This window comes from Hippocampus comes, unplaced genomic scaffold (genome assembly GCF_001891065.2).
Source record: "Hippocampus comes isolate QL1 unplaced genomic scaffold, H_comes_QL1_v1.1 scaffold112, whole genome shotgun sequence".
NCBI lineage: Eukaryota > Metazoa > Chordata > Actinopteri > Syngnathiformes > Syngnathidae > Hippocampus > Hippocampus comes.
Window position 1 is genome coordinate 1,646,443 of NW_017805841.1, and position 13,620 is coordinate 1,660,062.

Sequence of the window (13,620 nt, forward strand, 5' to 3'; positions counted from 1 at the left end):
TGGTGTATTGTTTTTTGTGGGGGGGGGGGGGGGCTGTAAACGGATGTTTGTCCCGCAGTAATAATCTGGAAGAGAATTTTAGAGACAACAAAAGACTTACCCCTCCAGCTCGGTGATCTTCTTGTCTTTGTCATTTTTCTCATTTTCCATTTCCCGGAGGATCTCTAGCAGGCGGTCTACCTCGGCTTGTGCTTTCCCAGAATCCTCTTTGTGGCGGGCAACTTCCTGTTCCAGGCTCTTAATGCGCTCTGCCAGCTCAGTGTTGGCCTGAGCCTCCAGAGCTGCATTCTGAGCCTGAAAATGAGCAAGTAGAGGGAAGAGCAGGATGTTATGTGTTTTTGCTGCGGCCTGCTATGTTATCATTATATGAAACAATATCCTCACAAGAGGAACAACAGTGTTTTTGAATGGTATGCCATAGGCGAGATGGCCATCTTACTCTCTTAAGGTGGTTATCCAGTTTGAGACACTCCTCCCTCTTCTGCTCAAGGGCGATCTCCAGACTTTTAAGTTTGGAGTCCTTTTTCAGGCCAGAGGAGGCCAGCGATGACGCATGCTCCTTCAGGTCCAAAATAGACGTCTGAGCACACAAACCAAAGCAGAAACAAAGCATTTCCAACTCATAATGAAAGAAACTTGAAGTTGAACTGTTTAAGAAATTGGATGGTTATTACCTCTCTGTCTGACAGGTCCCCTTGCAGTAAGCTCAGCCTCTCCTTCAACTCTTTAAGTTCTTTCTTGGTGCACTCCAATTCTTCCGTCTTCTCTCGGTCATCTCTGTCTCGCTGCTCCTTAAGTCGCTCTATGATTCGTTCCTATCACATACAGTAAATAAAACAAACACATTCCAGACATCCATGTATAAAAATAGATTGTATTTATCTTCCAAAATAACTGCGGGGTCCAGTTTTGCAGCATGCAATATAAACTCATATTATGGGTTGAACTTCACATTTTCAGTAGTCATCGTTCAAGTGTGGATAGTCAAGTCATTGACTAATCAATGTCATCATTTATATTTTTGAAGTTGTCAATTTTTTATTTATCCTTTTTTTTTTGAAGGCGGGGGGTTAATCAGTGCCACCTAGTACCAAATGCCAGTCCACAGTCAGGGAATGGAGGATCACTGGATGAAATGATTCTAACTTGCTCTTTATGTATTAATAGATGATACAAAGCACATCCATACAGTAGGGGGCTGCTTATGTACTTATTTGCAGAGTGCACAGGTGTGTAGTAAGACATTCATTCATCAGCTACCTTTTCAGCGAGAGACTCCTCCAGAGTGGTGAGGGCAGTGTCTGTGTTGGATGTGTCAGCCTGCAAAGACTTTACTCTCTCCTTGAGGCTGCTCATTTGCTTTTCCTTGTCCCTCAGCTGCTCCTGCAGGTTCTCAATCTTCAAAGGGAACATATACATGTACAGTCAGCAACGGCATCAAAATGTAGCACAGGAGTGTCCAAAACGATGTCCAAGAGGTCACTTTCAGTTCGCTGTCTTTTTTTTTCCCCAAAAAAATAAAGTACAATATAGAAAAGGAATATATAACTGCTTGATAGAGGGTTTTTAGTGCATTTAATAAATTCAAGGTCAAGAGTGTGTATGTATGTATACTGTATGTGTGTGTGTGTGTGTGTGTGTGTGTGTGTGTGTGTGTAAGTAACAAACACACACACATGTGTTAAATTTTCTGTATGCGGCCATTGGAGGAAAAAGCTTGGACACGCCGGTGTTGAAGATGCACTTTTTTAGATGTTAATACTATATACATTAAGATCAAATCACCTTCTTCTGAAGCACGTTGACTTTGCGCTCCTTCACCTCAAGCATGTCCTTGAGGTCGTGGATCTCTCCACTGAGCGTGCCTTTCTCTTCTGACACTTCTTGGATCTGCTTGCTCTTCTTATTCAAAGTGGCCTCCTTCTCTTCCAAGCGGAGGCGCAAGGCATCCACCTGACCAGTAAACAAATAGACCACTCACTACAAGCAGTAACTGTAGTGCTCACATGAAGATGTTAAAGAAATAACTGACCCTATGGTCTTGCTGTGTTTTCAACAAGTTAACATATTTTCAGCTAGTCGTCGGCATACGTGCATATTGAATAACCTAATTCCTGCAAATCCAAGGCGCCCCTGTAGTCAGAGGTAACAAAGAGGTGGAATCAGCAAACCAGGGATGAGCTGCAGAACTGCTTTGAAACTACAGACTGGAATGCGCTCTGTGATCCACATGGGTACAACATTGACAACCTCATGGGCTGTATCACTGAATACATCAATTTCTGTGAGGATATCGTCACTCCGGCGATTGCCTGGCAACCAGTTCAGGGTGTCCCCCCACCTAATGGCCAAGGACAGCTGGGATGGGCTCCAGCACGCCCCGCGACCCTTGTGAGGATAAGCAGATCAGAAAATGGATGCATGGATGGACATCGTCACTCCAACCAGGACAATTCACTGCTTCCCCAACAACAAATCTTGGATCACCTGCGACCTGAAGTTCCTCCTTAATCAAAAGAAAAGGGCCTTCGGATCTGGGCGTTAGGGGGAGTTAAAGACGATCCATCCAGTGTAAACTATCCAGTGTAAACTCAAGGGGAGCCTGAGTGCGGCCAGATGTTTTTATAGTCGGAAAATGGAACTCAAACTCCACCAGAATCACACAAAAGAGGTGTGGAGTGGTATGAGAAAAATCACAAGTATGAACTCTGAAAGACAGCAGTAGGGAGGCAACCCTGGAGAGTGCAAAACAGCAGAATTGCTTTTTCAATATATTCAGCTCTGGACTCCCTGTCGTCCCTATGCTCCTCCTGTGGATGATGCTGTCACCTATCTGATGTATTGTGCTTACTCACATCTGGATGATAGTGGTGGCGCAGTGAGGGTCATGTTTTTTGTATTTCGGCACTGCTTTCAATACCATCCAAACTGTTCTGCTTGGTAAGAAGCTGCTTTGGATGGGTGTCTCATCACGCTGCATCTCCTAAATCACTGAATACTTGAAACAGGCTAGACAGGAAGGCCGGGGCCGGATTCAAACCCACAACTTCTGTACTGTGAGGCGGACATGCTAACCAGTCGCTTTGTTTATTTGTTTCAATCTAATTTCCCCTGACAATATGACTCCAGGATCTTATTTATTTATTCATCAAAGCCATGGTTAGAAGGTATTTGTGCTGTACCTCCGTCTGTAAAATGGCAGCTCTCTGTTCCTTGGCAGTAAGCGACTCCTTGAGGACTTCGATGTGCTGTTTGCTGTCTGAAAACTGGTTGGTGAGCGTCTCCAACTTCGTCTGCAGGCCGAGCAGCTCAGTGTCCTTCCTAGAGAGGTCCTGCTTCACCTGGTCCATCTGGGCAAAGAGTGAAGATAAAACTCAACAACAGCTCCCTATGAGGTTTGCAAACATGTGGAAACTTTCCTGTTCCAATGGGAAATTCACAAAAGACTTACATTCCTGTTAATACCGATGGAATGTTTCCAACTTTGAAAATTCCCAGAATTGTCGGACTCTCCTCATTTCAAACTGCTAATTTAATTCCCCTCACTAAGAACCTCAGATTTTGTCTGACCTTGCTCTTCATGAACTTGGTGTGGCTGCGGTAAACCTCCATTTGCTTCATCTCCTCCTGACGCTCCTCACAGCTCAGAAGTCCATTCGACTTCATCAAGAGCAGCTCCTCCTCCATGTCCCTGAGGTTTCGTTCCATCGAGTTGATCTTTGCATCCTGGGGGTGATGAAGGTGTTCTAACGCAAGTTGCATGACAGGACGCACAGAATTCGGTTAAAGTACGATTAATGTCAAGTCCTCACCTTCATGTCAATGACTGTTTGTAAAGCCTTCGTTTTGGTGGACTCCGGTGTTCCTTCATATCTGCGATGTAGCTCCTGGAGACAATATTTACTTAATAATTCTGTGTTATTGCAAACCACAATATCCACATAAATTATGCCCTTCAATATTCAATAATATAAAGGTATGGAGGTCCTGATCACATTTTGAGCACTGGAGTCTGACTCACTTAAACACTGTCTCGATTGTCTTATTTTTCTTTTTTTAACTATCCCACTTTTTGTAGGGCTACTGTCTGGTGCAACTGTGGTTCAAACCAAGTGAACAAATAAAATCTTTTTATAATGTATCAGTGGCGCAGCAGAAAATAACGATGCAAACAAATTACATGTAAATATGACAATTAAAAAATATGGAATACTGGTATCAATTAAATGCCTAAACTCAATTAGACATTCTCTGCATTTGAGTAAATAAGTGTGTACAGGAAAAAAATATGGTATGCATCATATGTACTGTCATGGGGAATGCCTGGCACCTTTATTAGTGGAGAAAAAGGTACGTTTATCTCCTGAGATCGGTCGATTAAATGTACTGTATTTCAAAAGGTATAAAAGATTATCCACAATTTGATAATATAGCAGTATTGTTCTGAGTAATAAATGTGGAAGTGCAGTACAGTGTTGAACTTGGCATTACTTCTCTTAATGCAGTTATTTCTCTGTCTCGCTGATCCAATAAACTTTCCAGGTGATGGCGGTGCATCTCTGCATCGGCCAGTCTCCTGGTGCGCTCCTGGTCCTCCTCTGAAGCCTTAGCAGATGGACCTGAACACAGTGCAATGTTGTGGCTATATAAGAAAAATCTAGTGGGCTACAAGCGGCTAATAAGTGAGGAGTGATTTTGAATCATTTAAGCGGATGATGTTTTAAATTAATTGTATAAGTGTAAAACGTACATGCAACGACATGTACGTTTTATGGGTGAAAATATTTTCAGGATTCAGAGCTGAATGCCACAAATCCAGCTTGTCAAATGTGACTCATACGATTTGTTGTTTTGACAAAAGCAACATAGTTTCGCAGCATGAAAGCTGCAAGATGAAAAAGGAGACAAGTGCTTTCCCTTCCCCAGGTGTCCGTAAATATCTTCAATACGTACAAGGACAGGTGCCAGAAATCAGCTTCTTTCACAGTAAACAATCCTTATCTAACGTGGTGCGAAAAAAAAAATGCTCACCCACCTCTGCTTTGCAACATCTCGAGGAGTTTCTTGATGGATTCATCTCGGGCCCCCAGAGTTTGCTTCTGCGTGTCAATTCTCAGCTCCATCTCCTCCAAAGTTTTCCGAAGGAGAAAGAGCTCCTTGGCCTGCCTGTCGTGCTCACAATGCAGTCGCCTAAAGTTCTCCTCGGTCAGTTCTGACGCCAGGGCCAGATCCCGACCTTGGCTTGCAGGGTCTTGCTGGAACAGCTGGTTAAGGTCCCGCTGGATCCTTAGCTCATCCTGGAGCGCCTGCACAGTCATCTGGAGGTGCTGAGGGAGGGGGGAGAAAATTCATCTGATGCAATGGTAGCTCCCAACTTACAGTTCGGCTTGTCACAGTACCACAACAGGCTAACAAAGCTAAAAAAAAGAACAGAATTCTACAAAGAAATCGTGCTTAGGTATTCCTATTCCATTTGACTTGGAAAGCTGACCTCGCATTATTCACACGTGTCACAACTGACCCATCTGCGTAGCAAAATCATTACTATCACCACAAATGTCCACTTTACCCTTTAAGAGGGATCAAATTTAACTCAAATGGTCACACTGTTATTCTTCACAACGTTCCAGATGTTCTTTATGGTCCATCCAAAGAAACCCCCGTGCGTCCAGTGCATACTTGGGAGTGATTCATAAATGTATAAAAAGTGTGGCTGTGTTGGTAATGTATTACGTTGAATGAATGAAAACAGAGGGTAGAACCATCAGAACGTTTTTAGTTCCTTTTTGCGGCCAAATGCATTTGACAAAATGACAGGCCAAACAACAGAAACAGGTATCTTCTTAGACGTAGTAACCGTGAGACAGGAGTGCTTTTTCGCAAAATAAATACAGACATTTAACAAGTTGAGAAAGAAGCGTTTTGAGGAATGGAGCTTTTTTGATAGGTTTGATTCAAGTTGGACTATCATAATGTCAACAACATTAAAAAAAAAAAAAACAACAAAAAAACAAATGATATAATTTATCATGATAGTTTCTGCGAACAGATATTCTAAAAAAATCCATTACAGTGACAAGCATATGCCCATCAGATATAGAAAGGATACGGCAGCAGATGATAAGATAAGAACAATGGACAACTTCTTGAATGTTAAGTAAAGGCCCGATACGTTAAGTCATAACCTGACACAGAGCACTTCACGTATCAATACTCTTGAGTAAGTTACCTGTCTTGTTGAATTGTGTACAAAAGAAAGAACTTTGTGATGACTGGATTGTCTGTTAATCATTTACCAGTCATTATTGCCTAAAAAGACTGGCAGCAATTTGCAGCAAACCTATAAAATTGTTGCATTGACTACGGTGCAGTCGAACATTTGGGTACATGTGTTGGTGCAGCAAAGAAAAAATGTTGGACACATCAGTGCAACCAGTACAAATCGTTAAACTCGAGCCCTGCCTAACCATCCAACAAATGCTTCGAGGGAGGCAATATGAGGAAATGTGGCCCTTTGATCACAACAGCAATAGGATGCTCCAAGCAGTAACGTATGACAGGTGTTACATTGCTCTACATGAGGAAGGCAGGTAGTGAAACCCAATCAGGCCAACATAGCGTTGCGTGGTTTGTGCCATTTGACACGAGGCCGCGTTGCTGTCGTAAAGCAATGTCACAAACTGGTCGAAAACCTGAGTGAGGCTTTTGACAAGGTACAACAAAGAGACATGTTTACCTTCCCTTTCAACCCCCGCTCTCTGTTTCTCATCTCCTGCCCTCGTTGACAACACTCTCTCACATCCTTGTCTCAGTTAATCATATATGTTAATTAAAAAGACAGAGTGTTAAACTAAAACAAAGGCGCTGGTAATGCATTACAAATGGAAAAGGGTGTGTGAATGGATTATTTGCTAAGTGCCTCCAGGAGAAGATAAAAGAGATGCTAAAAAAAACCCACATGGATTTAAGATAAAACATAAAAGTAAACAGGCAGCGGCAACAGACAGCGGTTGTAATTAGAAAAAAAAAATGCCTTGGAGGTGTATGTGTGCCAGCGTAGGAGGTCAACATGTGAAAGCAGAAATCTTTAAATTACAAACACCCCCTGATTAGCCAGCAGCTGCTCTGGCATTGTTGGCATTAGTCCACAGTGATTCTGCGACTCTAGGGGCAAATTACAGAGATCTGCCCTTTCATTAAGGATCCCGGCGCAACAAAGAAGGCACCCTTTTTCAATTATGCTTGGCTCACTCAACAATCGCACTATAAGTTCAGAGACATAACTACCGGTAATCATACTGCGCAGTCATAGCGGCCCTATGAGGGAAACCATAACTATTACATAGCTTGAAAATGAGTTCGATACACCCGATCTGAGATATTTACACAAGCGATGTAGGAAAATTCACCTGAGCTTCGTCTTGAATCACGCGGTATTGTTCCTTCCACACAGAGATCTTCGACACCTCGTCTTTGCGGAGCGCTCGCTCCTTTTTCAGCTCTGGACTCCAAAATGTCTTGATGGAATTCATGGATGAGCTCAGCTTGCTTTCTTTGACTTCCACTTCCCGCCGCAATAATTCATTTTCCCGTAGAACCTAAGACACGCAGAGATCAACACAGTCGGGAAGTGTCAATAATTGCATGTACCGTTCCTTATTTTTTCACCCCACCGTGCAAATTACTTCATTGCACTATTTTGTTTAGAACATTGTAATGTTGTATTTCAGGAACCCCCTGTAACTGATGAACTAACTCCCACTTTTCCCCTTAGTCAATCAAGGCAGTGTTGCCGAGAGATTCAGGAGAGAAATACCTCTTTGAGTTGGGCCTGAAGGTCAAGTATTGTGTTGTCCCTCGCCTGCCTTAAAGAATGGGGTACCGTGGATGCCATGTGGTGGTCCCCAAAAGCCAAAGCCTCGCCTGTCATCAGGCCAACAGGCAGTACCGTGCTCGAAGGCACCGAGGTGGAGATGTTGGGTGTGCTCGCCGCCACCACGCCGCCGCCGCCGCTCCTCGATCCATAGGTCACCCGCTGCCGTCCCATGGTGGTCACGGCCCCACCTGCGCTTTTGGGGAGGTGCTCCCCCATGGCTACCTCATTGTCGCTCAGGTACATCGGTCCAGAGGTGGCATATGCTGCATTGAGGGACTGGATGTTCTCCATCGAAAGTGTCTTGCCCCCTGCACCTCCGGGACCTCCTCCACTGCCCCCAGTGCTGTTAGTGCGACGGTGGCCCATGCGGGGGGAGCGAGGGAGGCGAGGGGAGCGTCCTGATCCCTGATTACTGGCCCCGCCTGCATCCCTGCCTCCACTATGGTTGGCATCTCCTCTGCCAACCGAGCGGGCGCTACCATACATGTTCTGAACAAAATACTCAAAGGAAGCAGCAAAACTAGGGTTGGTAGCTTCAGAAGTGTGCTGATGATCACGCTGATTTGTGCTTGTGATTGTGGTTGCTCAGCTGAAGGCAGAAGGCACAATGTTCATAATGGATGAATTCTCTCCACTTTCACTGGCATGCGGCATATGCAGATATCGCGTTTCCAACAGGAGCTTGCAGATCCGCCGTTGCTAAATGTGACGCCAATCTGCAGAGAATGAAGAGTCCTTTGCTGTAAATGAATGTTTTGTATACATTGTGATTGCACCGACACTCTGTCAACACTCACATCATTAGGTACCACTGCACATCCGTCCATTCATTGCCTGTACCAGTGATTTCCAACCACTGGGAACTCATCCAATTTGACGGGTACTACAATTTTCTCAGCCTGTTGCACCAGCACATAATTTGATCATGGGCGTGCTGGAGTCCAGCTCAGCTGACACTGGGTGCACAATGAACTGGTGGCCAGCCAATCATACAGATAAAGAACAACTCACAATCACATTAACACCAACATACAATTAAAGAGTCTTCCATGAACCTTCCATGCATGTTTTTGGAATTTGGGAACAAACCTAAGTAACTATGTAAAACCCACACAGGCAAGGGGAGAACATAAGCTCCATAAAGGAAGGCCGGAGGCCAGATTTGAACCCACAACCGCTGAACTTTGAGGCAGATGTGTTTGCCATCCATCGAGCCCCAAGTCAGTGACTCCATCTATCATAAATAATATGTGAAGGGCGGAGGTCATTTTGTCACTGGTCTTCAGTCTGCACAGATTGAATGCATCTATGTGCCCCGACCACGGATGCGCCAGAGCAATGAACAACACCAACAGTGAACACCTGCTTTGAGTAGCGCTTGTATGAGGAGATCCACTGGTATTTCCATCCAATATTACAACAAACAACAAGAAAAGGGGCTGTTTGGTGTTGTTGTTTTTTTTTGTTTTTTTTCACTCTTACAACATTTAAATTAGAAATCTGCAAACATAATACACATGCAGCTTGTTAATTGATCGGGATGCATGGACCAGTGCGCCTGCATAGATCTTATCTTAAATGGAATGAATAAAAAGTTGCACGCAACAGCAGTCCACAGGCAAGTCCAAAGCGGTTGGCATAGGTACAATGCAGAAACTACAGAACACTGAAAAAGGAGGTGACTTTGAACCACAATGTCTAATATCGTGCCTAAATTGGAGGGATCATTAAAAGTGATACACTCGCACAAAAGTGAGTCGATGAAATTTTTACACAGACACCAGGAAAAAAAAGTCGCATAGAGAACCATTATAGTTGAAGGCTGAAACCCAGCCTGATCTGTAAAAAAAAAATGTGTGTGTGTGTGTGTGTGTGTGTGTGTGTGTGTGTGTGTGTGTGTGTGTACTACATAAATTAAATAAATCATTCAAAATCGAGGAAGATATTTTGCATAGGTTTTGGGAAAAAAAAAGTTTTGTCACATTGTGTAGACATTTACCTGTACCAGTATTTAGGGATATGAAAAAGGATGTACTTTCATTCCAATAGGATATTTAATGTAAACCTCTAATATTGACTTCTTTTTTTTTTAACCAGACCTGATGTTTGTGCAACTTTAATGAGTTTTCACACATGTTTAGACACTCATCTGGATAGATAGATATAGATAGACAGATAGATAGATAGATAGATAGATAGATAGATAGAATCAAGAACAAAAATTGTATTATGCAACAATCTTGTTATTGTCTTCAGCATGAGCTCCTGCAGGCAATGTGGTAAAAGAGAATGTGCTTTGATTGTCGCTTTTGTTGCCTAAATGTCAACCACCGAGTAACCCTCACAGCCTGCGTGGCCTTGCTAACTGGCTAACGTTTTGTCAACCCACCGGCTAACGGTGACGGCTAAACGTTTTCAACAAGGAATATTTCGTTATTTGGGAAAAAAAAAATTAGCTCGCCTTATGTTTGTGCGTGTTCAAAATTGGTTTGTATAATAACGATGATAAGCGGTAAGGGCAAAATGTGTTGAGCGACGTTTACGTGTAAACTAGAAAGGGAAGGACGGAAAAGGGGGACTGTCCACAGTGGACGAGGGGGGAGAAAAAAAAACTCCCTCACAGAACAAATGGATAAAGAGATAAACACTTGTCTGTCTGTCATGTAATTAGACAGCGTTATCTATCCAAAGGCAACACACGATCAAAATGTCAAAAGCGGAACGGGGCTTTTTTTTCACATTCCCAAACGACACCCAACACGGGTCCGCCGTGGTGGAGACACCCTTGTCGTTCTAATCGAACCATTTTCCTCAGCAGCGGTGTATTATTTTGGACACGCTGGTTTGTCATATAAGGGGTTTTACATACCTGTCATTCCCGTCAACATATGTTCAATGTGACATATGGAGGCTGGTATCTTCCATGTACGTGGTCAAGCCAGCAGAAGCTCTCTTCTTTTTTTCACCTCGCTACTAACACAATAGCCAGTGGTGAAAACCTCTGCAATAAACTACCTTTTTGTCGTCTGTTAGCATCTATAATATGCTGGGTGACGCTAAACAATTACACAATAGACATTCAATGGCAACATTATTGGATTTTAGATGCTATAGTAGCTCGACAGCTGCCTATCAGATTTTGCCATCTTTTTTGCCAACAGCTCACGAGAGCCAGCAAGGGCGCTTCAGTGACGTCAGCAAACCTCCCATGCGCGTTCCCGACACACTATCCTCGCCACGCTGGTGTTTCAACTGCGTGGTCACGAGAGGGAGTCAGCAACATTCGGTTCACAGTTTTTATTTATGCTATTTTTGCATTCGGCACAGTGGAGTAGATGACGTAGGGTTAGTGGGTTTTGTAAACCCATGGGCCGTCTTATGTTCATTTTTAATGCAATGTTGCACGGTAGGTATGTGTTGCAAGATAGCACGGAGTGTAACGTCTGAATTGGGAGTGGGGGGGCAATATGAGCACCCCCCGCCCCCACTCAATTTGAACCGATCCGTGCGTCTGTTGAATGTGATTGGCTCAGCCGCTCACGGAGACCGTTATTTTTATGGGGGGAAAAAAGCAAGGGAGAGGACATTTGCAATTGCGAAGATGCTTAAAAGACAGAAACCACCAGAAAAGGAGATGTGTGGTGCAGATAAGAAAAAAAAAGGGTAATTGAGGATGCGGCCAAATGCACAAAACTGACAGGTCTCTTCTATCATGGTGGAAGCAGCCCGGCCAGGGACGACACGGGTCCGAGCAGCAGCACGGCCACAGCAGGTAAACAGGCACTGTCTGCTGTAACACGACGCTGTCATGATCTCGCACTTGAGACTCGGGTTGTCACAAGAACCGACATGAATCTGAACGTGACTGAACCTGGATCCGCTACAGCTTCTTGGTGTGGCCAAAGCCACAGTTGAAGCACATGAGCATGACGCGCCATGTATCTTTCACCGGTCAGTTGTCATGGGAACTAGACGCTCTGACGATGGTGCGCATTTAGACCATAATACATCCATGGTTTGGAGCAGAGACAAAACACACGCGTGTGAATATATAAAACAGAGCTGAAGAATGAAACAATATGTTTACACGAGTCAGTGGAAGTCAAGCCACACACAGACAAACAACCATTCGCACTCCAGCCACACTTTGGGACAATTTAGTGTACAATCAACCTGCCATGCATATTTTTGGAATGTGGGAAGAAAACGGAGTACCCAAAGAAAACCCACGCAATCATGGAGAGAACATGCAAATGCCACACCGGAAGGCCATGGCCGGATTCGAACCCATGACCTCTGCACTGTGAGGCAGATGAGCTACTACTGTGCCCCACTGGCTCATTCATTCAAATCAAAAATCAAACCAGTCAGAGACTATAAGAGACATTTTTGTTACTGCAAAGAGCCACATCATACACATGGGCACACATAAACACATTAACATCACCCCATCCCTTCTTCACACACACACACACACACACACACACACACACACACACACACACACACACACACTCTCACACACACACACACACTTTCTCAGTCTTTTTTGGCACCTGTCTGAGCCTTTTGGGAACGTGTTTCAGCCACAAAATTCGAGGTTAACGATTATTTGCTAAAACAATAAAGTTTATCAAGTTGAACATGAAATATCTTGGCTTTGTAGTTTTTCATTTTCATTTTCAAAAAGATCAGTGATCCCTGACTCATGCTTACTACGTTGCTGAATTGTATTTTAATGTTGGTCATCATGGTGAAAAATAATTTTTGAGACGGTTCTTGGGGTAAAATGTTGCTTGTTATATGCTTTTGTACACCATTGACGTTTGGTGAACCGTGAAGCCTATTTTATTAAACATCACCACCAGAGAGCAGTGTTCAACTAAAAATAAACGCCCTTTATATTTATTTATTTATCTATTTGGCTGCGTTCTGTCACTGTCATGTCGATTCTGCAAGTATTGTGGATGTAGTATCTACGTATTAAATCGCCCTGCTCTTGTTTGTGATTCGTATTTTCTGCTGGAACTATTTACACCTACACATTGAGTTGCATTTTTATGTATGACAAGTGTTATGGAAATAAAATTTGATTGCTTGACTGAGTCATCCGGACATACTCTCTCTTTGCCTGTAGTTTTCTATCAACGTATTTACAGTACTTTTTGTGCCTGAAACAGCTTCAGGCACAATTATGATAATCTGGTATGTATTATTATCAATGTACAAATGTATGTTGTGAAATATTACAGCTTTTGCGAGACTAGGCCGACAGAAGCATTAAATGTGAGTCATTGGGTGTGTGTTTGTGTAAGTGTGTTTATTTATTTATTTTTTTGTAATCATCATTTTGTATGGGACGGCCCGGTAGTCCAGTGGTTAGCACGTCGGCTTCACAGTGCAGGGGTTCGTGCACAAAACTGACAGGTCTCTTCTATCATGGTGGAAGCAGCCCGGCCAGGGACGACACGGGTCCGAGCAGCAGCACGGCCACAGCAGGTAAACAGGCACTGTCTGCTGTAACACGACGCTGTCATGATCTCGCACTTGAGACTCGGGTTGTCACAAGAACCGACATGAATCTGAACGTGACTGAACCTGGATCCGCTACAGCTTCTTGGTGTGGCCAAAGCCACAGTTGAAGCACATGAGCATGACGCGCCATGTATCTTTCACCGGTCAGTTGTCATGGGAACTAGACGCTCTGACGATGGTGCGCATTTAGACCATAATACATCCATGGT

At 43.7% G+C, this 13,620-nt stretch overlaps 1 protein-coding gene across 8 annotated transcripts in view; it reads right to left on the reverse strand.

The window, feature by feature from the left end:
* LOC109526812 (ELKS/Rab6-interacting/CAST family member 1) overlaps positions 1-11,084 on the reverse strand; it is a 23,059-nt gene extending 11,975 nt beyond the window's left edge. For 3 of the 8 annotated variants that reach the window (XR_002170418.1, XM_019888338.1, XM_019888335.1), the window contains exons 1-13: positions 10,746-11,083; positions 7,817-8,592; positions 7,410-7,598; positions 5,036-5,327; positions 4,492-4,619; positions 3,813-3,887; positions 3,571-3,726; positions 3,183-3,350; positions 1,786-1,953; positions 1,261-1,398; positions 675-815; positions 440-580; positions 101-294 (exon numbers count right to left, since the gene is read on the reverse strand). Coding sequence is in view for 6 of the 8 variants with exons in the window: in XM_019888338.1 (XP_019743897.1) it covers positions 101-294; positions 440-580; positions 675-815; positions 1,261-1,398; positions 1,786-1,953; positions 3,183-3,350; positions 3,571-3,726; positions 3,813-3,887; positions 4,492-4,619; positions 5,036-5,327; positions 7,410-7,598; positions 7,817-8,362 (2,336 nt within the window). In the remaining 2 variants the exon portion in view is untranslated. Of the gene's footprint in view, positions 1-100; positions 295-439; positions 581-674; positions 816-1,260; positions 1,399-1,785; positions 1,954-3,182; positions 3,351-3,570; positions 3,727-3,812; positions 3,888-4,491; positions 4,620-5,035; positions 5,328-7,409; positions 7,599-7,816; positions 8,617-10,745 lie in introns of all 8 variants that reach the window. The other 5 variants (XR_002170417.1, XM_019888337.1, XM_019888340.1 and 2 more) reach the window with 3 other exon arrangements.
* Positions 11,085-13,620: the final 2,536 nt, after the last annotated feature.